Source organism: Lepisosteus platostomus, chromosome 20 (assembly GCF_059453375.1).
Source record: "Lepisosteus platostomus isolate fLepPlt1 chromosome 20, fLepPlt1.hap1, whole genome shotgun sequence".
Lineage (NCBI taxonomy): Eukaryota > Metazoa > Chordata > Actinopteri > Semionotiformes > Lepisosteidae > Lepisosteus > Lepisosteus platostomus.
In genome coordinates this window covers 3,899,308-3,915,098 of record NC_142630.1, presented here as the reverse complement: position 1 = coordinate 3,915,098, position 15,791 = coordinate 3,899,308, and the positions used below count along the sequence as shown (strand labels likewise).

Sequence of the window (15,791 nt, the reverse complement as noted above, 5' to 3'; positions counted from 1 at the left end):
GTAGGATTGGCTGCTCGTCAGGTTGGGAGACGGTTATCTGTTGTCACCTTTCCTTTCTCTGTTATTACACTCCCAAGTCTCTGTCCGGTATTTGGCATGTGTTATCGTGGTAGTACAAAAGCCAGGGAGGGTCAGTAAAGAGGGAATTGGTCTGTTATCCATTTTGTAAAAGAAGAGGTGGAAAAGATCCAGAACAGACTCAGATTACTAGAAGGTCTTCCATTAAATCAGCCAAAACTTTCCACCCATACAACTGGCCCAACAGGTACAGAACACTTTCATGTTTATTTAATTAACAGTTTAGTACGGCTAGATGGTAAAGTCCTTTAAAGGAAAGATGAATAAAACGGAACCAGAAGCTCTTTCTCTCGTGGCCCTGGTCTTCTCCTCCTGCAGGAATGTCGGCACCTGGTTCCTCCCCCTCTCTCACCTTTTCCCATTCCTCCCCCTCTCTCATCAGCAGAGGAGGAGGTTTAAAACTAACTTTCCCAGAACTCAGAAGCTCATTCAGTCTCAACAGCCTCACATAACAGGAGCCTAATTACGCCTGAGATTAGAGGGCTATCGTTCTGCCAATGGACTGAAGCCTCCGGTCTGTGTCCCAGTCACAACAGTAAGTGCTTTGACCTTCATCGCTCTTATTTTAAGCTGTTATCATATTTTTTTACTATACATAGTCATATTTTCCTGAGGAGTCAAGTAGAAAAATCTAAATGCTGTGAAGGTCTTGTAATGTTAATATTTATGTGTCCCACAGATCAACTCTCTTCCTATCTTTTTTCAAGTGAAGAGAGAGAAAATGTAATACCATTTAAATTAGATTTTATTTCAGGATTTCTCTCAATTACCCCCTTTCCAAGCTAGTAACAGCTAGGGACCTCTTTCAGGATAAAGGGAAGTCTGCTACTAATTTTAGGTTGTGAATTAGACTTGAATTAATAGATGCCATATTACAACTCAGAACTGCTCAAATTAAAAAATGCCATTGAAGTAATTTATATAAATGATCATTTCCAGTTGTACATGTTTCTACATACTAAAAACGTATTAAAATGGACTAGAAATACTTATAAATAATTAGTAATCTAATTTTCTAGGACACTTACAAATCAAAGTAATAATGGTGAAGGTTATGGTAGTCAGTATCCAGGGGCATATTGAAAAGGGGGCATTGAGGAACCAGAAGAGATTTTAAAGACACTACAGCTACAGATACTCTTACAAACAGTTACTAGTACTTGCAAAAATAACATTAATAATAGTCATAAATTTCACCATCATCTAGTTTAGTGGCTTTCTACTCTACATCCATGCTCAATGGAAGTTCTGGATGTGAGGAGCCCAGAACTTATCAGCCTCTAGCTGGCCGTGTTAGCATGATTTCTTGTTTACATGACATGAATTGCCACATGAGACATTGCTGTGCTTTGTGATTCAGTGAAATAAGACGCCGGTTATGCATGTTGATACCGTGTCTGGCCTACGAGCTTAACAAATGTCTCTGGATCTTACTGGTCATACTGAGTTTGGAGAGACACACCAGTAGCACTTGTAAAATGACACACTGGCCTCCCAGGACAAGAGCTGGTTTGAGTTTGTATTCTGCTTGTGAACAATGCACACAACTTAACATATCTGTTTCTTTCAATCGTTGCACAGGGACTCCTCCATGACCAAATCAACATTATGATATTATTACTCTGAATGAAGCCCGTCTTTATTCTGCTACTCTGGGAGGTAATTTAATGAATGAATGACTGATATTGTTTCCAATCCCAGCTCCCCAGTTTGCTGACTTTGAGCCAAGCCACCCTGTGCCTTTAATTAAAATCATTAAACTGGCAAAACTGTTTCTCTTTCTATTAAAAAAGAGAATGGAAATAATTAAATTATTACTACTTTAATGGGACATTTTCTCACCTCCTCCTTCCACTGTTCTCTGCAATCACTTCATTTGTCACTGTTGCAGATCTTTTGTGTAGACAAGTCAGGCCACACATGGGCAAAGTAATGAGAGATGAGAGTACAGCGCTCTTGTAGAGGTACTGTAGCAGAGGAGAATGTAAACAAGAGAAATGTGTAATTACAGTGCCTATTCTACAAGGGGATTTTAAATGCAGCTCTTCGAGAAATGAGGCCTTTTAAATCGGAAAATGGGTTACGTTACAAACCATGTTGCAACCTGCCAGCTTAAACCGTAAAAACATTAGTTTACGACGAGTGGCTGTGGACTCTTTGACGTAGTCATGATGAAGTGTCGTTTGGCAGGTGAATGCTAGGGAATCTGCCTATATTGAAATGAATAGATACAATTATTCATCTGGTGTCATCTGGTAGAATACGAGACAGAGATACTTTGGCCTTTTTATTGGTAATAGAAAATGATCAATATCAGATATGTTAGCAAAATGTCATGATTAAGGTACAGCTGTCCATAGCCCAAAGAGTGTTACTTCTTCCCATCAGAGCAGATATGTAGAAAAGCTCTTGTGCGTAGTATGTCACTTTCTTTGCAGTACACACCCAGCATATGGTATGTTTTCATTAACTCAAGACTTTTCATACTCTATATTGAAAAAGTTAAATGCTAATGCCTATATACCAGTTTCACCATATACATTTATGTATTAAGCCTCACTTAAAAGGTATTGTATCCTACTTGGCAACTTCTAACAAATGGATTTTCATTTTCTACTCTAAATATATACTGCAAGTGCTACTATCTCAAGAGCTCATCTCAATCTATTTCAATGTTCTCATCTCGCAGTAGGGTCAACAGAGTACCATATCGCAAGAGGAAATCTCCCCAAAGAGTAAGAATAGGAGCATTTTGTGCTGCTTGAGTAAGAAAACCTAAATTCAGTCCTGGAGACAGACATAGCTTTACATGTTGAAAACAAAATAAAAGCAAAAGTAGAAATATGCAAGTATTAATATTTAACTTGAACTTTATTGCCATATGTAACCGGTACATTTACTGGTACAATGGAATTCTTACTTACAGAAAGTCTTTCGATTGTTAAAACAAGTGTAAGAACACAAAGTGCAGACAGTGCATCAAGACAATATACAAACAAACAGTAGACAATGTACAAGTAAACATTTAGAATGTAAGCAATGCAGACATGTAAACCTGATTGCAGATGCACAATAAATAAATAAAATCACAGTGGGGTAGATGGTGTAGGTGTGGTCCGAGGGGCATGGCCAAGTGTGTTCGCCAATCGCACTGCTTGTGGATAGAAGCTATTGAGGAATCTGGTGGTAAGTGTCCGTATGCTCTTAAAGTGTTTTCCTTATGACAGCTGATGTTTTGGTGGCTAGCCCGATCTTTGAGAGTGAAGCTTTGCTAAAGCTACTCCTGCTTGTTGTTTTTTTCCTCTTCAGATGTCATCCAAATGCTCCACAGTGCTGAGGGTCATTGGCACAACCCTCTTTGCCTTAATTGTGCTGCTGGGAATCCTGACAGCCTACATCACCGGCTACCAGTTCATCCACACTGAACAGCACTACCTCTCCTTCGGGTTGTACGGAGCCATTCTGGCCCTCCACCTGTTCTTCCAGAGCCTGTTCGCCTTCCTGGAGCACCGGCAGATGAGGAAGGAGGCCAAGCCAGAGAACCTGAACAAGACCGTGGCTTTGTGCATCGCCGCCTTCCAGGAGGACCCTGACTACCTGAAGAAGTGCCTGCGTTCCATCAAGAGGATCTCCTTCCCCAGCCTCAGGGTGGTCATGGTCGTCGACGGGAACAAGCCGGAGGACGCCTACATGATGGAGATCTTCAACGAGGTCATGGGCTCCGAGCAGACGGGCACCTACGTGTGGAAGGGGAACTACCACAGTGAGGAGATGAAGGGCACGAGGGAGGAAGGCGCCAGGCGGGTGACGGAGCTGATGAGGAGCTCCTGCTACACCTGCATCATGCAGAAATGGGGAGGGAAAAGGGAAGTCATGTACACAGCCTTCAGAGCCCTGGGGGACAGCGTGGACTATATGCAGGTGAGCACGGACCACCCTTTGGGGGCAGGATTCAGGGGTGATCAATCAACATTTTAATGAAACCAATCTCATGGAGATTGTTTAAGATCAAGGTGCTTGATTCATAGTCTTGGAAAGCAGAGTATGCCCTCTACTGGTATTGCTCCTCAAGGCTCATTGTCACTAATTATCATGTGTACATGTTCTAAGACATTAGCATGCTTTTAAACAGACAGAGTCAAGAGAGACATTCTGGACGATTTTATTTTTATAAACGTCCCTTCAAGAAAAATATTGGACATCTTAGCTGGTTTATTCACACATCTGCGATTTATACAAATATTTTCATTTGAAACAATGTACAGTAGATGTATTCCAGAATATATACTAATGACCACTATTTCACCAGCACCCAAAGACTGGCAGGTATGTCTTTAGCTTGGTCCCACTCATCGATGTTCAGACAGTTCCCTCTGTGTTGAATACTGTATATCTACCATTAGAGCCTATTGAAAGCTTTTAAGTTTCTCAATTGTTAAGAACAGATGAGCTGCTGTAGCACATAATTGTACACCCAGGTCCTACGTACCAAATTGATGAAGAATCCTCTGAGGTTTTGGGTAAAGTTTGAATGAATGAATGAATGAATTGAATGAATGAATTGAATGAATGAGTGATTGCAACAGAAAATTACTGAACAGTGCTTTACACCAATGTATGAAGAGACTTTCACTAGAAAATGCCCTGTCTCTTATAAGTGTGACTATTGTATGCACTGTGAGGAATGCATCAAAAGTTTGAGTTTTCAACTCCTGTTTGAACATAATGAAGGGTGTATTGTGTACAGTATATTGTGATTCAATTCAATTCCTCTCCCTTTCTCACACTCTACTCTTCATACTGTTCTTTTCACCTGGAACCAGACCAGATTTGTATTCATGCTTTTTGTGTGCCACTAAACAGTGTAAGCATGATGAGTAAGCCCACAAGCCTTTCTTTTCCCCCTGAAAAGTTCCACTCAGAGGAACCTGCTGAATGAACTCCAATCCTGGCAGTAAGAGGGGAACATTGCTGTGTCATAGGTTATCAATGATGGTTTCCCAGGTGTGGACAAAAGAGTGGAAAACGCCGCAATAGTGACAATTGAGCTACATTTCCATTGATGAAGCCTGACTGTCTACACTTGGTGTTTTTATCAAACCCTCGCTAGGGTTGCCAATAGGATTTCTTTTGCAAGGAAATTGCAATAAATTGTGAATATACATGACGCATATTAATTAAATAGCCTACTGATTATGATTTATATGAGGATCACGAAGGGCAATTTGTTTTTGTCCAATGGCCAATAATTTAGATGATTGTTGAATATCAGAATTCCTATAAATAGCTGTCCTTTCTCCATGTTCAGAAATGGGGACACAACGCACACCTGCACATATTAAAATACCAGTCTACTCTCAACACATGACTTTTCATCACAGCCTCATTGTAACTTGTTGAAAGCTTCCAAAACCCTAAATATTAGTAAGTCACTTCTAGTGCTGACAGGACCACTGGAAGTTGCAATACGGGGGGCTCTCAAATCTGATCAAGTTGTATGCTTTTGTTTTCTAGTGCTTTGCAAATGTGTATATAGTGCAGGTAACAATGCAGAAATTTTACATGGAATTCAATATGCTCACAAGCTTAAAGACTAGGAACCTCTTATGAGATGAACAGACATAGTTGGTTGAAATGAGACACATAAGACTGACTGTGTTACTTTTATCACCTGGCCTAAACAATCCTCAGATCTCAGTCCTGTTGTAAATGGGTGGAATGTGTCGTTCAGTCTCACACAGCACAATACTTATCAGAACCTCAGTTAGAGGCTACTTTGCTAGGAGAACATGATAGGACTGGGATGCTGTAGATATTTCCAGATCTTGTGTGCGCCAAGTCCTTTTCAGCATGTTCCTGGTACTTAGAGGCCAGATATTGTTCTTAAAATGCTTGAACTCTTAAAGAGCTCTTGAACTCATGCTGGTATCAGAGAATGAAGAACAATAACACCACTGAGTTAACTCAGTGCTAACTCACTGTCATTTCCAGACACAAGATAACACAAATATGGGAGCATATTTTCCAAGCAGGTGAAAAACATGAAAGGAGTATTGATATTAAGGTTAAGAGCTGTACATGTATAATATAATTAGGATGAGAGACAAGCCCGCATACACAGCTGTTCAGCACCTGTGAATAAGGGACCAATCTATGAAATAAAATTAAGATTAATATTTTATTTTCAGTAACACTACAATCTCTGATGAATAGTTTCCTTGTTTCAAATTCCTGTTGCAAAAAATAGATTATTTTTAAATAAAAACTCTTTATGAAATATAAATAAAAATATATATGGAAACCAGACATCCCTGGTTAAACTAATAATTGTTTATGTCTATATTTAGTGCAAATACTGCTTTAAAGCTATCATCTGGTTACTCCCCAAGCTCTAAGGAAAAAGAAGGAGTAGATTTACAAGCTGCTCTTACTTGACTCAAGCATATTTAAATGTAAGGTTATGTTCGTTAGGTTCTAGTCTGGGGTTGGAATACTAGACTATACTGAAATGCATAAAAATATTGAAAAAGATCTCAAATATAATAAAGAAAAACATTAAAATAAAGTGACATCTGGTAGATATTCCACCAATTATAGAAGTTCAGGAAATGTGCATGACATACTTAATGGTATAAACTCTCTTTATTTTAGACTGAAAGGAATTTTAAAATCCTCCCTCACTCTGAGGACCTGCCTCTATGGCATAAGATGGCGACAAGTATTTAAACTGAGGATCTGAAGACTCATAAAAATGGGGACTTAATTTACTCTTACATGTGTTTCCTTGCTGTTACTTTTTCTGGTTAACACCACATATCTCTCCATTAAGACATTATGACATAGTAGTACTATATTCAAATAACAAGTAATGATGAACAGCATCACATTGCTGTTTAACAATGCAAATGATCAGCATTTATAAATAGTATCTTCTACAATTCAATTCAGCAGCAGATCTTTTTTCCCCTCCATCACTCCCTATGACATGTGGCACACATTACTCTTGCCTTTAATGCTTTCTCCTGCTCACTTTTCATATTCCTCTCTTCACTATTATATGTGTGGGTTAATATCTGCTTTAGTAACAGAGCAAGTGCTTGTTGAATATCATGTAATTCAACTAAATTAATTTGGCACAAGCCTTGCCACTTGTTAAGGCTATAAGGGTAAGTGAAGGATATTTATTGGGAGATGAGCATTGCCATCAGTTTTCTGTTTCTCTTTTCCTTCGCAAGAGATCTGGTTCATCTGAGCTCTGGTGGGGGCACATGCCCATCTCTTCCTATTAGAAAGACTGTGAGCAACTGAGGTTTCTTTGCCCATGTGGCAATTATGCTGTGTGTTTGCAAAATGATTTGTAGATGCAAATTTTGTTCCCCTTGCTCTTTTTGTGAAGGTATGCGACTCAGACACAGTCCTGGACCCTGCCTGCACCATGGAAATGCTGAAGATTCTGGAGGAAGACCCAAAAGTAGGGGGAGTTGGAGGGGATGTGCAGGTAAAATACAAGCTAATACAAGGATTCAACTGAGATTGTTGCAGATAATTAAACAGTGCATTGAAATTGTAAGGTGACACACAAACCCTTAAGGTTACATTAAGGACTTTAGGATTATCCCCTTCCAGAAGAAGTACAGTAAGATTATCTTGGGGAATTATGTTGCATAAAGTGAATACTACTGACCATAAAAAAAAAACAAAAATATATTTTCTAACTGGTATTCTCCAAGTTCGTAGGTTTTACATAGCCAGTTTGAAGCCATTAAATTGATAGTTTGGTGAACCATTGGTAAAGAAGGGAACCTTATACTCAACTGGATTTCCCCTATTAGAGCTCCAGGTATGTCAGTGGTTCACTATGAGGCTTTCTAAGCACATTTCAGAACTTCCCTCTAAAATGTCTTTGAAGTTAGGCATACAATCAAGGCTGAATTTCTATTTCAGGTAAAATAATTTTTACATTCAAGAACCTGCCCCTATTTGTTTACTGTTTCTCTAATTGAATTAAAACAGCTGAGAAACTGCATTAAATCCAGAACACAATACTTTAAGTGATGTAATGGATGTTTTAGAAAAAATGCTGCACAGAATGTTGCAGAATTATTTAAGTCTCATTTTGGCTCAACACAAATTAATTCAGTTTCATTCGGAGTTCCTGGCACTTAAATGGTACAAGGCAGTTTTTTTTATGAATATCTAGCAGACTTATAACTTTTATGCAGGAGTGTCACTCCTGCCCTTCATAAACAGATCTCTGGAAGTTGCTTCATTTGCGTGAATATATCCAAATGGCCACCTAATACTGAAGAACGCCTCCCTTTTTCTTAACCTCAGATCCTGAACAAATACGACTCTTGGATCTCCTTTCTGAGCAGTGTGCGCTACTGGATGGCCTTCAACGTGGAGCGCGCATGCCAGTCTTACTTTGGCTGTGTCCAGTGTATCAGTGGGCCCTTAGGCATGTACCGAAACACCCTGCTTCAGCAGTTCCTGGAGCAGTGGTACCACCAGACCTTCCTGGGGAGCAAGTGTAGCTTTGGGGATGACCGGCACCTCACCAACCGGGTCCTGAGCCTGGGCTACAAGACGAAATACACGGCCAGGTCCAAGTGCCAGACCGAGACGCCCACCAAGTACCTGCGGTGGCTGAACCAGCAGACACGCTGGAGCAAGTCCTACTTCCGAGAGTGGCTCTACAACGCCCTGTGGTTCCACAAGCACAACCTGTGGATGACATACGAGTCAGTGGTCACTGGCTTCTTCCCCTTCTTCCTGATCGCCACCGTAATCCACCTCTTCTACAGGGGCCGCGTCTGGAACATCCTGCTTTTCCTACTGACCGTGCAGCTGGTGGGCATGATCAAGGCTACCTACGCCTGCTTCCTGCGGGGCAATGTGGTCATGATCTTCATGTCCCTCTACTCCCTCCTCTATATGTCCAGTCTGCTGCCCGCCAAGATGTTTGCCATCGCCACCATTAACAAGGCAGGCTGGGGCACGTCTGGTCGGAGGAAGATCGTGGTCAACTTCATCGGCCTCATCCCCGTCACTGTATGGTTCGCCATCCTGCTGGGTGGGGTGGGCTACACCATCTACTGCGAGACTCAAGACCCTTTCAGTGAGACAGAGAAGGCTTTCCTTATTGCCGGGGCCATTCTTTACGGCTGCTACTGGATCATTCTCCTTGTCCTATACCTGGCCATTGTGGCCAAGCGCTGTAACAAGAGGGAGGAGCAGTACAGCCTACCCTACGCTGAAGCATGAGCCCAACCGGTGCTATTTCCTTGGGGGGGCCTGCTGAGATCAGATGATGCGATGAACTCACTCTAAAGCACATATGGTTGAGGGGCAGTTCTTGTGGCCTTAATTCCTTTCACATCAGTTGTGCAGCAGTCCGTGTGTACACAAATGGTGCTATACACGAAAGTGGATTCCTTCTGGCAGTGGCATTTTTTTAAGCAAATGCCAGCACACCTTAGAAGGGTGCAATTTTTTGCAAGAATAAAAGCAAATGACTGGTTTTCACAGTGTATAGGGTCCAAGTGAATTCTTGGATTAGATTCTAACTTCAACTGTTACATTTATGAGATGAACTAGACATATTTTAATCTTCTGCCTAAATCAGGTTACCTCTCTCAAGGCGTATGACAGGTGCACTATGTAACATCAACATGAAGCAGACAATCCATTGTTATTGAAAAAGTGTAGTTTTCTTCTGGTTATAGGTGATGCTGTCAAGGCCCAGCAAGATTTTAAAGCTGGCAGAGAATATCCTCTTTTGGGCAACTTTTTTTTTTTAATTAGTGAATGTGCCGCTTTCTCCATGTTGCTGTAGAAAACATGTTGATGTTTCTGATTGAGGCTGAACAATTGAGAATCTGTAAACAATATTGAATGTTTTTTTTAGAGAAAAATACCACATGTACTGTAGTGTTGCAGACTAGTTTTAGACTTCAATTTCAACCTTATGCCTAAACACAAGCAAGTTCATGTTCCTTCTGTGTACCTGGTGCTTTGATGGTACAAGGGGATCATTAGGGCAGTAAATAGTGGTCATTCCTTTCTACTCAGGATTCTCAGCACTGTCCTTTGTAGAGACAATGTCCTGCAGTAACAAGACCTCACACATACACCAGCTACAGCTCCAACACAGAATGACTACCAAGGAAAATCTTTTCAGAGTCCAATTCAATTTCATGAGAAATTATTACTAAAGCACACCCAGTGCTTCATTTTTTATTTTTATTTGCATATCTTCCTATTTATTCCTTTGAACAAAACTCGTCTTTCAGTACCTCAGTAACTGAGCCTCTGTGAACAACTTGAAATGTGGCTGTAAAGCAGACTTTCTTTAATTTTATTCAAGTATTTTTCTTTTTTATTTATTTTTTTTCCTTTTTGTATTTATTGTTTTATTTAAATACACGTAACAACCAAAGAACATGATTATATTTTGAAGCGTTATTGACTTTAATTAAATGGGATATTTCAAACTCCATTTCGGACAGTATGAGGACTAATACTCTGTCCAGATTGACTGGGAGTGGGATTTGACATTATTTTTAATGTTGTTTGTTATATTGTTAATTTATGTGCCTCTGTATTATATATCTTTGGAGTTCAAACTGTTAAAGCCTGTAGGTTCCTACAGCATGAATGAAAAAACATAAACCCAGCTCTTAATTAATAACAGTCTAAGGATGGTAATTATTTGCTAGGTTGTGTACTTGTGTACAAAAGTCTCACACTGTGGTCAAGGCAAAACTAGATATTTAGAATGTTGAAGGTGCTTTATGCAACTATATAGTACATCAGACCAATGTAAGAAGAAACAAACAACTGCTAGCAACCCACATGAGGTGCTAGTCATCCAATAAAACAGCCTCTCAACACAACTCAGAGTTGGATTAGTTGTGGCTCAGAGCACTGGTGACAGGATAGTTGTACCTGATATAATCTTACAGCTTTTGTAATGGAGAAGAGGCCTTGGGAGGAAGAGCTGGCAGTGGTAAACAAAATGTCCAATACAGTAGATGTTACACTCCTCTGAACCTCCCTGAGCACTGTGAGGTCTAAATCCAGGCTTCACTACTTTTTACTCAATGCGCCAGGCCATTATATACATTTTAACTTGCAAAATGCAGGGTACTGTAGTTCTACAATTGCATCTGTTTGCGGGGCAATTCAGAAACCCTGTATATCTCAATCGCTTTTCATTTTTTAATAAACTAAACTCGATGGACATTCTCTTCTAGTGAGAGACTGGTAGCTGCCAGTATCGAATAATATATATATATATCAATATACCAACATCCAATAATTAGGACCTCTGTACGGTGCTTCTAAAGTTCAATGTCATGGGGCAGGAAACAATGGAATGAGCTACAGTATGATTACCAATAGGCCCAAAATGAGCCTGTAACTGGAAAATGCCGATACAGACAGGAGGGCACTAGCATCCTCCGTGTCAACAGTTACACTGAAGATGCTAGCAATTCTTCACCTACTGTACATCCAGTATAGTGCTCGTCCCGTATTGAGAATACTGCCCTCTGGCGTGCCTCGTCTTCACTGGTTGCGTTTGTATGTGCGTCTAATTTTAATGCGTAGCTTTCACTCCACAGTTCTCTTAGAGTTAGAGTTCTCTAAGTTTAGAAATAGCCTGCATGTATCTTCAAATGTCAGACATCATGAGCAAAACCCTTCCGTTTTATATACGTCCTCACCATAATTGTTCAATTCGCCTGCTTTGTTTCCGATGCGCAAACCCCACCTTACTGCTTTCTACAGTCTTTTTTTTGTAGCACGTTTCGCCATAGCAATGTTATTGTACGGGAAATTAAACGTTTGCCCGCAAGTGTTTAGTAAAAATGAAAGGGATGAGTTTACAATAAGTTAAAATATCTCCTTTCATGGAAACGTTGAAATGTTTGGCTTATGTAGAATTTTCAGCGTTTCGTTTTATTACATTTTATATTAAAGCTCTTTCTTTCTACTAGTTATTGGTGCTCTTTCATATTGGATATTATCCTGGGATTGCCAATTGCTTTATGAAGGGGGACGGGAAAAATTCAAAATATGTCATTAGTTTTAATTCTCAGAACCATTTTTTTATAAAAAGAAAATTCACTGCTACTCACAATAAAGCGTGCATTCAAATGTCATTGCAGTGACATCCTGTAACATTGTCGGTGGTCTGTATATTTGTTTGAACTATTGTGAATTTATTTTAAACAGTTTGAAAGAAGTGGATTTTTAAAATGTTTATTTCATTTTGTATACGTCGTCTTATTTGTACAGTGTTAATTTCCACATTGTATCTCAGTCGATCTCTATTGATCGACTCATGTTTAAATACAGCGTGTTTTTGTATATATCGATATGTAAAACTTATATTTCTTTCATTCTTTACATTTTTGATTTTTTTAAATGAAAGAGCAGACAGAGTTAATTTATCCTCGCCTTCATGAGAAAAAGGTGACGGCTGGTCTCCATCCTGAAGAATAACAACACCTGTCCAGGAGCAGGCGAAGAAGGCTTAAGCAGTAACAGTACAATTCAGTGATTAGTTTAGACATTATTTTTTACACGAAAGGGAAAAGCCGTAACTATCCCTCAATACTTCTGATTAAAACAGAGATATTGAAATAGGAACAAAATGCATTTAAAAGTGTCTCCTTGGCAGTTTGACAAGGGAAAACAAGCTCATCTTCTCACACGCAGCCTGGTGCTGAATCGGAGCCCTTCAGGTGCTCTGTTTCCTGTGTGAACTCTGTACTCAATTTACTTGGATTTTGCAGCTAAAGTTACCCATCTGCGGTGTCTCCAGCACTGGTTTAGTAACTCGGGACAAAGCGTGCTTTTGCCTTTCGTCGTTAAAGAGTGCATACTGCGCTTAATTCCTTTACTTACTGTAGCTTATTTGAGCATTGGCGTTGCTACTTCTCATGGAAGTTTACTACAGTATGTTGAACTTGCATGGTGATGTCCCTATTTTGCCATTGATTTCTCTACGTTTACCTTGCTGCCCCTGTAGATTCCTAGTTATGAGATACCTTTGCTACTTATGGCCCCCAGAACCTATTTCGTAATAAAAGGAAATTAGATTTCTTATTTTGATCTGCATCTTATTTTGATCCTTCAGAAATTCTAGTGTCGTTTTCGTGAAGATGGTTTGCCTTTGTCTTTAAGATTTGGATGATATGCAGAATGCTAAATCTTAGTGTCCTGCATTCAAATGTCAGGTTTACCTAGTGTGAAACTTGACTGTACTTGGTAAGGCATCTAGGACTGTAGTTTACCAATTAACTGTACTTCAGTAATTTTTAATTATATATATATATTCTAGCAAATTCACATGAAACAAGATGTAATCCAAAATGATGACTCTTGGTATGAGGCTGTATTTCCTCTTACATATTTTTGGACAGACTATAAGTGAGCATTTGAGTTTTGTGGATCGAGAGTTCCTTGATCAGAATAAAAGTCACTGTCATTGTTTCTTTTTTTAAAATCCAGTTTCTTTCAATGCTTTTTCAATATGATACACACAGTTTTGGGGACATTATTGATGAAGTATTTTCTATGAAAAATGTGTAGGAATTTTTCATTCTTATAGCCAAAAGAATACCTGGCCACAAAACAGAACATTTTAATATCGTGTACATTTTATTAGAACAACTCAACTATTAAAACTATTAAACAAGAGTTTTAATTTGCTGAGCTTTGTAAACCAATGAAAAATAATTCATTCACAGAGCATTGCAAACTTCCTTGTGGTCGTGTTCATCCTGATGGATAATTTGGTCTGTTCTGTGAAGATGAGAAGCATTAATTGCTGACATTTGAATTTTTAATCTTGCATGTGTGGTATATTAATATCAACCATCATCTTTGTTTTGGCCAATTTACGGGGATTTTGGTTACAATGTTAGAAAGTGAAATTAAAAACTGATACTGGCGTGTTCTAATAAATTTGCAGTTTAACATTTAAAAAAGTATTTAGCAGGAAAACGCAATTTAGAAGAAAAGGCTTCTAAGAGAAATCCATTTGTAAATTGTTTGTATTGTGGCTGACAGTGATGTTATTAAAACTGAAGAGTGTATTTCTACACCTGCAGCTGAGACCACATATTCAGGACATCCACACATTTCTCTCACAGCTGTACAAGGGTCCGGGTGTATTTGTGATAAAATGAGGTGTTGGTTTCCTTGAGCTCTTTCTGCATGAGACAGGCTTTGTTTTCAGTGGTTTCATGGCCTTCCTTCACTTCACAGTGAAGCGGATGAAAATCCAGAAATTTACACCTGTTTGGCCCAATGGAAGAAACTCTCCAGCATGGTGATGTGTGTAGATGTACTAGGAAATGACTGTATATTGAAGAATCAATGTCTTCCTTACCAGTGAAGTGTATTCACAAATTCACATGAATTGTTTTCTCCTTGTTTAATGATTAAGAAGAGTTGTGATCTTTGTGTACAGTTGAGCTCCTCCTAGCCTGAATCATTCATTCCAGTGCTTCTCTTACTGAAGACACAGACAGCCAATACAAACTCCCTTGTGGCCGGAGGTGGAACAGAATCTCCTTTTTCCTATTGTTTCCTGCCTTCCTGAGGCCCAAGTTAAAAACACTGAGATAAAACAAGTGAGATCAGCAAAAAGCAGCTTCATGCAGAACCACTGCATTGGTTGTGTTTTTGACCCACGTTATTGGCAGGTGAACATTAAGAACACAAAGTATGGCACTTTATTTCAACAGTGATGGATGAGTATTCCTTCACGTTGAAGAGTCCTGCAAGTTTTACAAGCCATTCAATAGCAATTCAATTACTGTATGTTTAAATTCATGAGTAAGAGTCTGAGAGCCCTGTGTCCAGTCCATCTCCCACTGATCTGATGCGCCTTCTTTTGTGCTCCATGTACTATCCATATGCTGTACATTTTTCATCACAATTTTATAAAGAATAACAAATAGCAGTGAAATGCTTCTCGAAACTTCAGGCATTGATGAAGGTAGCCTTTCTGAACTGTGATGCGTGACAGAATAAGAAAAATACTTCTGGCAAAGACATCTTAAGACGGTGGTCTCCAACCCTGATCCTGGGAGACCCAGTCCAGTGGCTTTTGTAGGTCGCCTTTAAATCATCAGTTTCTAAAGGCCTGAAACAGTTCTACTTTGATTACTTCAACAAGTGATATGTTCAAAAATCAGAATATCCTACAGCTCCCAAGAACCCATTGGACATTGGTCCATTACGTGCTTAATTGACAAATTACTAAAACAGGCACTTAAAATAACAGGTGACTTAGGGTGACCTACTGTATAATAACAAGATTGTGGCACTCAAGGATCAGGGTAGAGACCTCTGGTCCACCATAAGTCAAGCTAGAGGTTTACATAAGGACAATGTAAAAAAAGGTGTACATAAATATATTTTTCTATTAGATCATTTAAAAACATTTGTGTATTATTGACATGTATGACTACAATGAGGAAAAAAAATACTTCTTTGAGATTTGTAAATGTAGTTGTATTGTATGTTAAAGATATATTTTTTTCTGTCTTGCGGGAGGCATTACAGTGTATGCATATACATATAAAGGGTTTTTTAAAGTTTTTACATTCATTTTATTTTGAAGTATGTATTTATTTTTTGGATTGAAATGCTTTTCAATAAAAGAGCTCTGAAATTATCTTAATGGTCTGTCGAGT

General features: G+C 39.1%; 1 protein-coding gene across 1 annotated transcript; it reads left to right on the top strand.

Moving 5' to 3' along the window:
* Nucleotides 1-487: 487 nt before the first annotated feature.
* has3 (hyaluronan synthase 3) lies at nucleotides 488-15,772 on the top strand. The gene is made up of 4 exons (XM_088613618.1): nucleotides 488-613; nucleotides 3,388-3,999; nucleotides 7,475-7,576; nucleotides 8,413-15,772. Exons 2-4 carry the CDS (start codon nucleotides 3,388-3,390, stop codon nucleotides 9,340-9,342), a joined length of 1,644 nt encoding a protein of 547 aa, XP_088469744.1. The 5' UTR covers nucleotides 488-613; the 3' UTR covers nucleotides 9,343-15,772.
* Nucleotides 15,773-15,791: the final 19 nt, after the last annotated feature.

Excerpts from the sequence above, each read along its gene's own strand:
- has3 (XM_088613618.1), top strand. The coding sequence starts at position 3,388 with ATGTCATCCAAATGCTCCACAGTGCTGAGGGTCATTGGCACAACCCTC. Across the intron at positions 4,000-7,474 it reads ACAGCGTGGACTATATGCAG|GTATGCGACTCAGACACAGT; the intron begins GTGAGCACGGAC and ends CTTTTTGTGAAG. Across the intron at positions 7,577-8,412 it reads GAGTTGGAGGGGATGTGCAG|ATCCTGAACAAATACGACTC; the intron begins GTAAAATACAAG and ends TCTTAACCTCAG.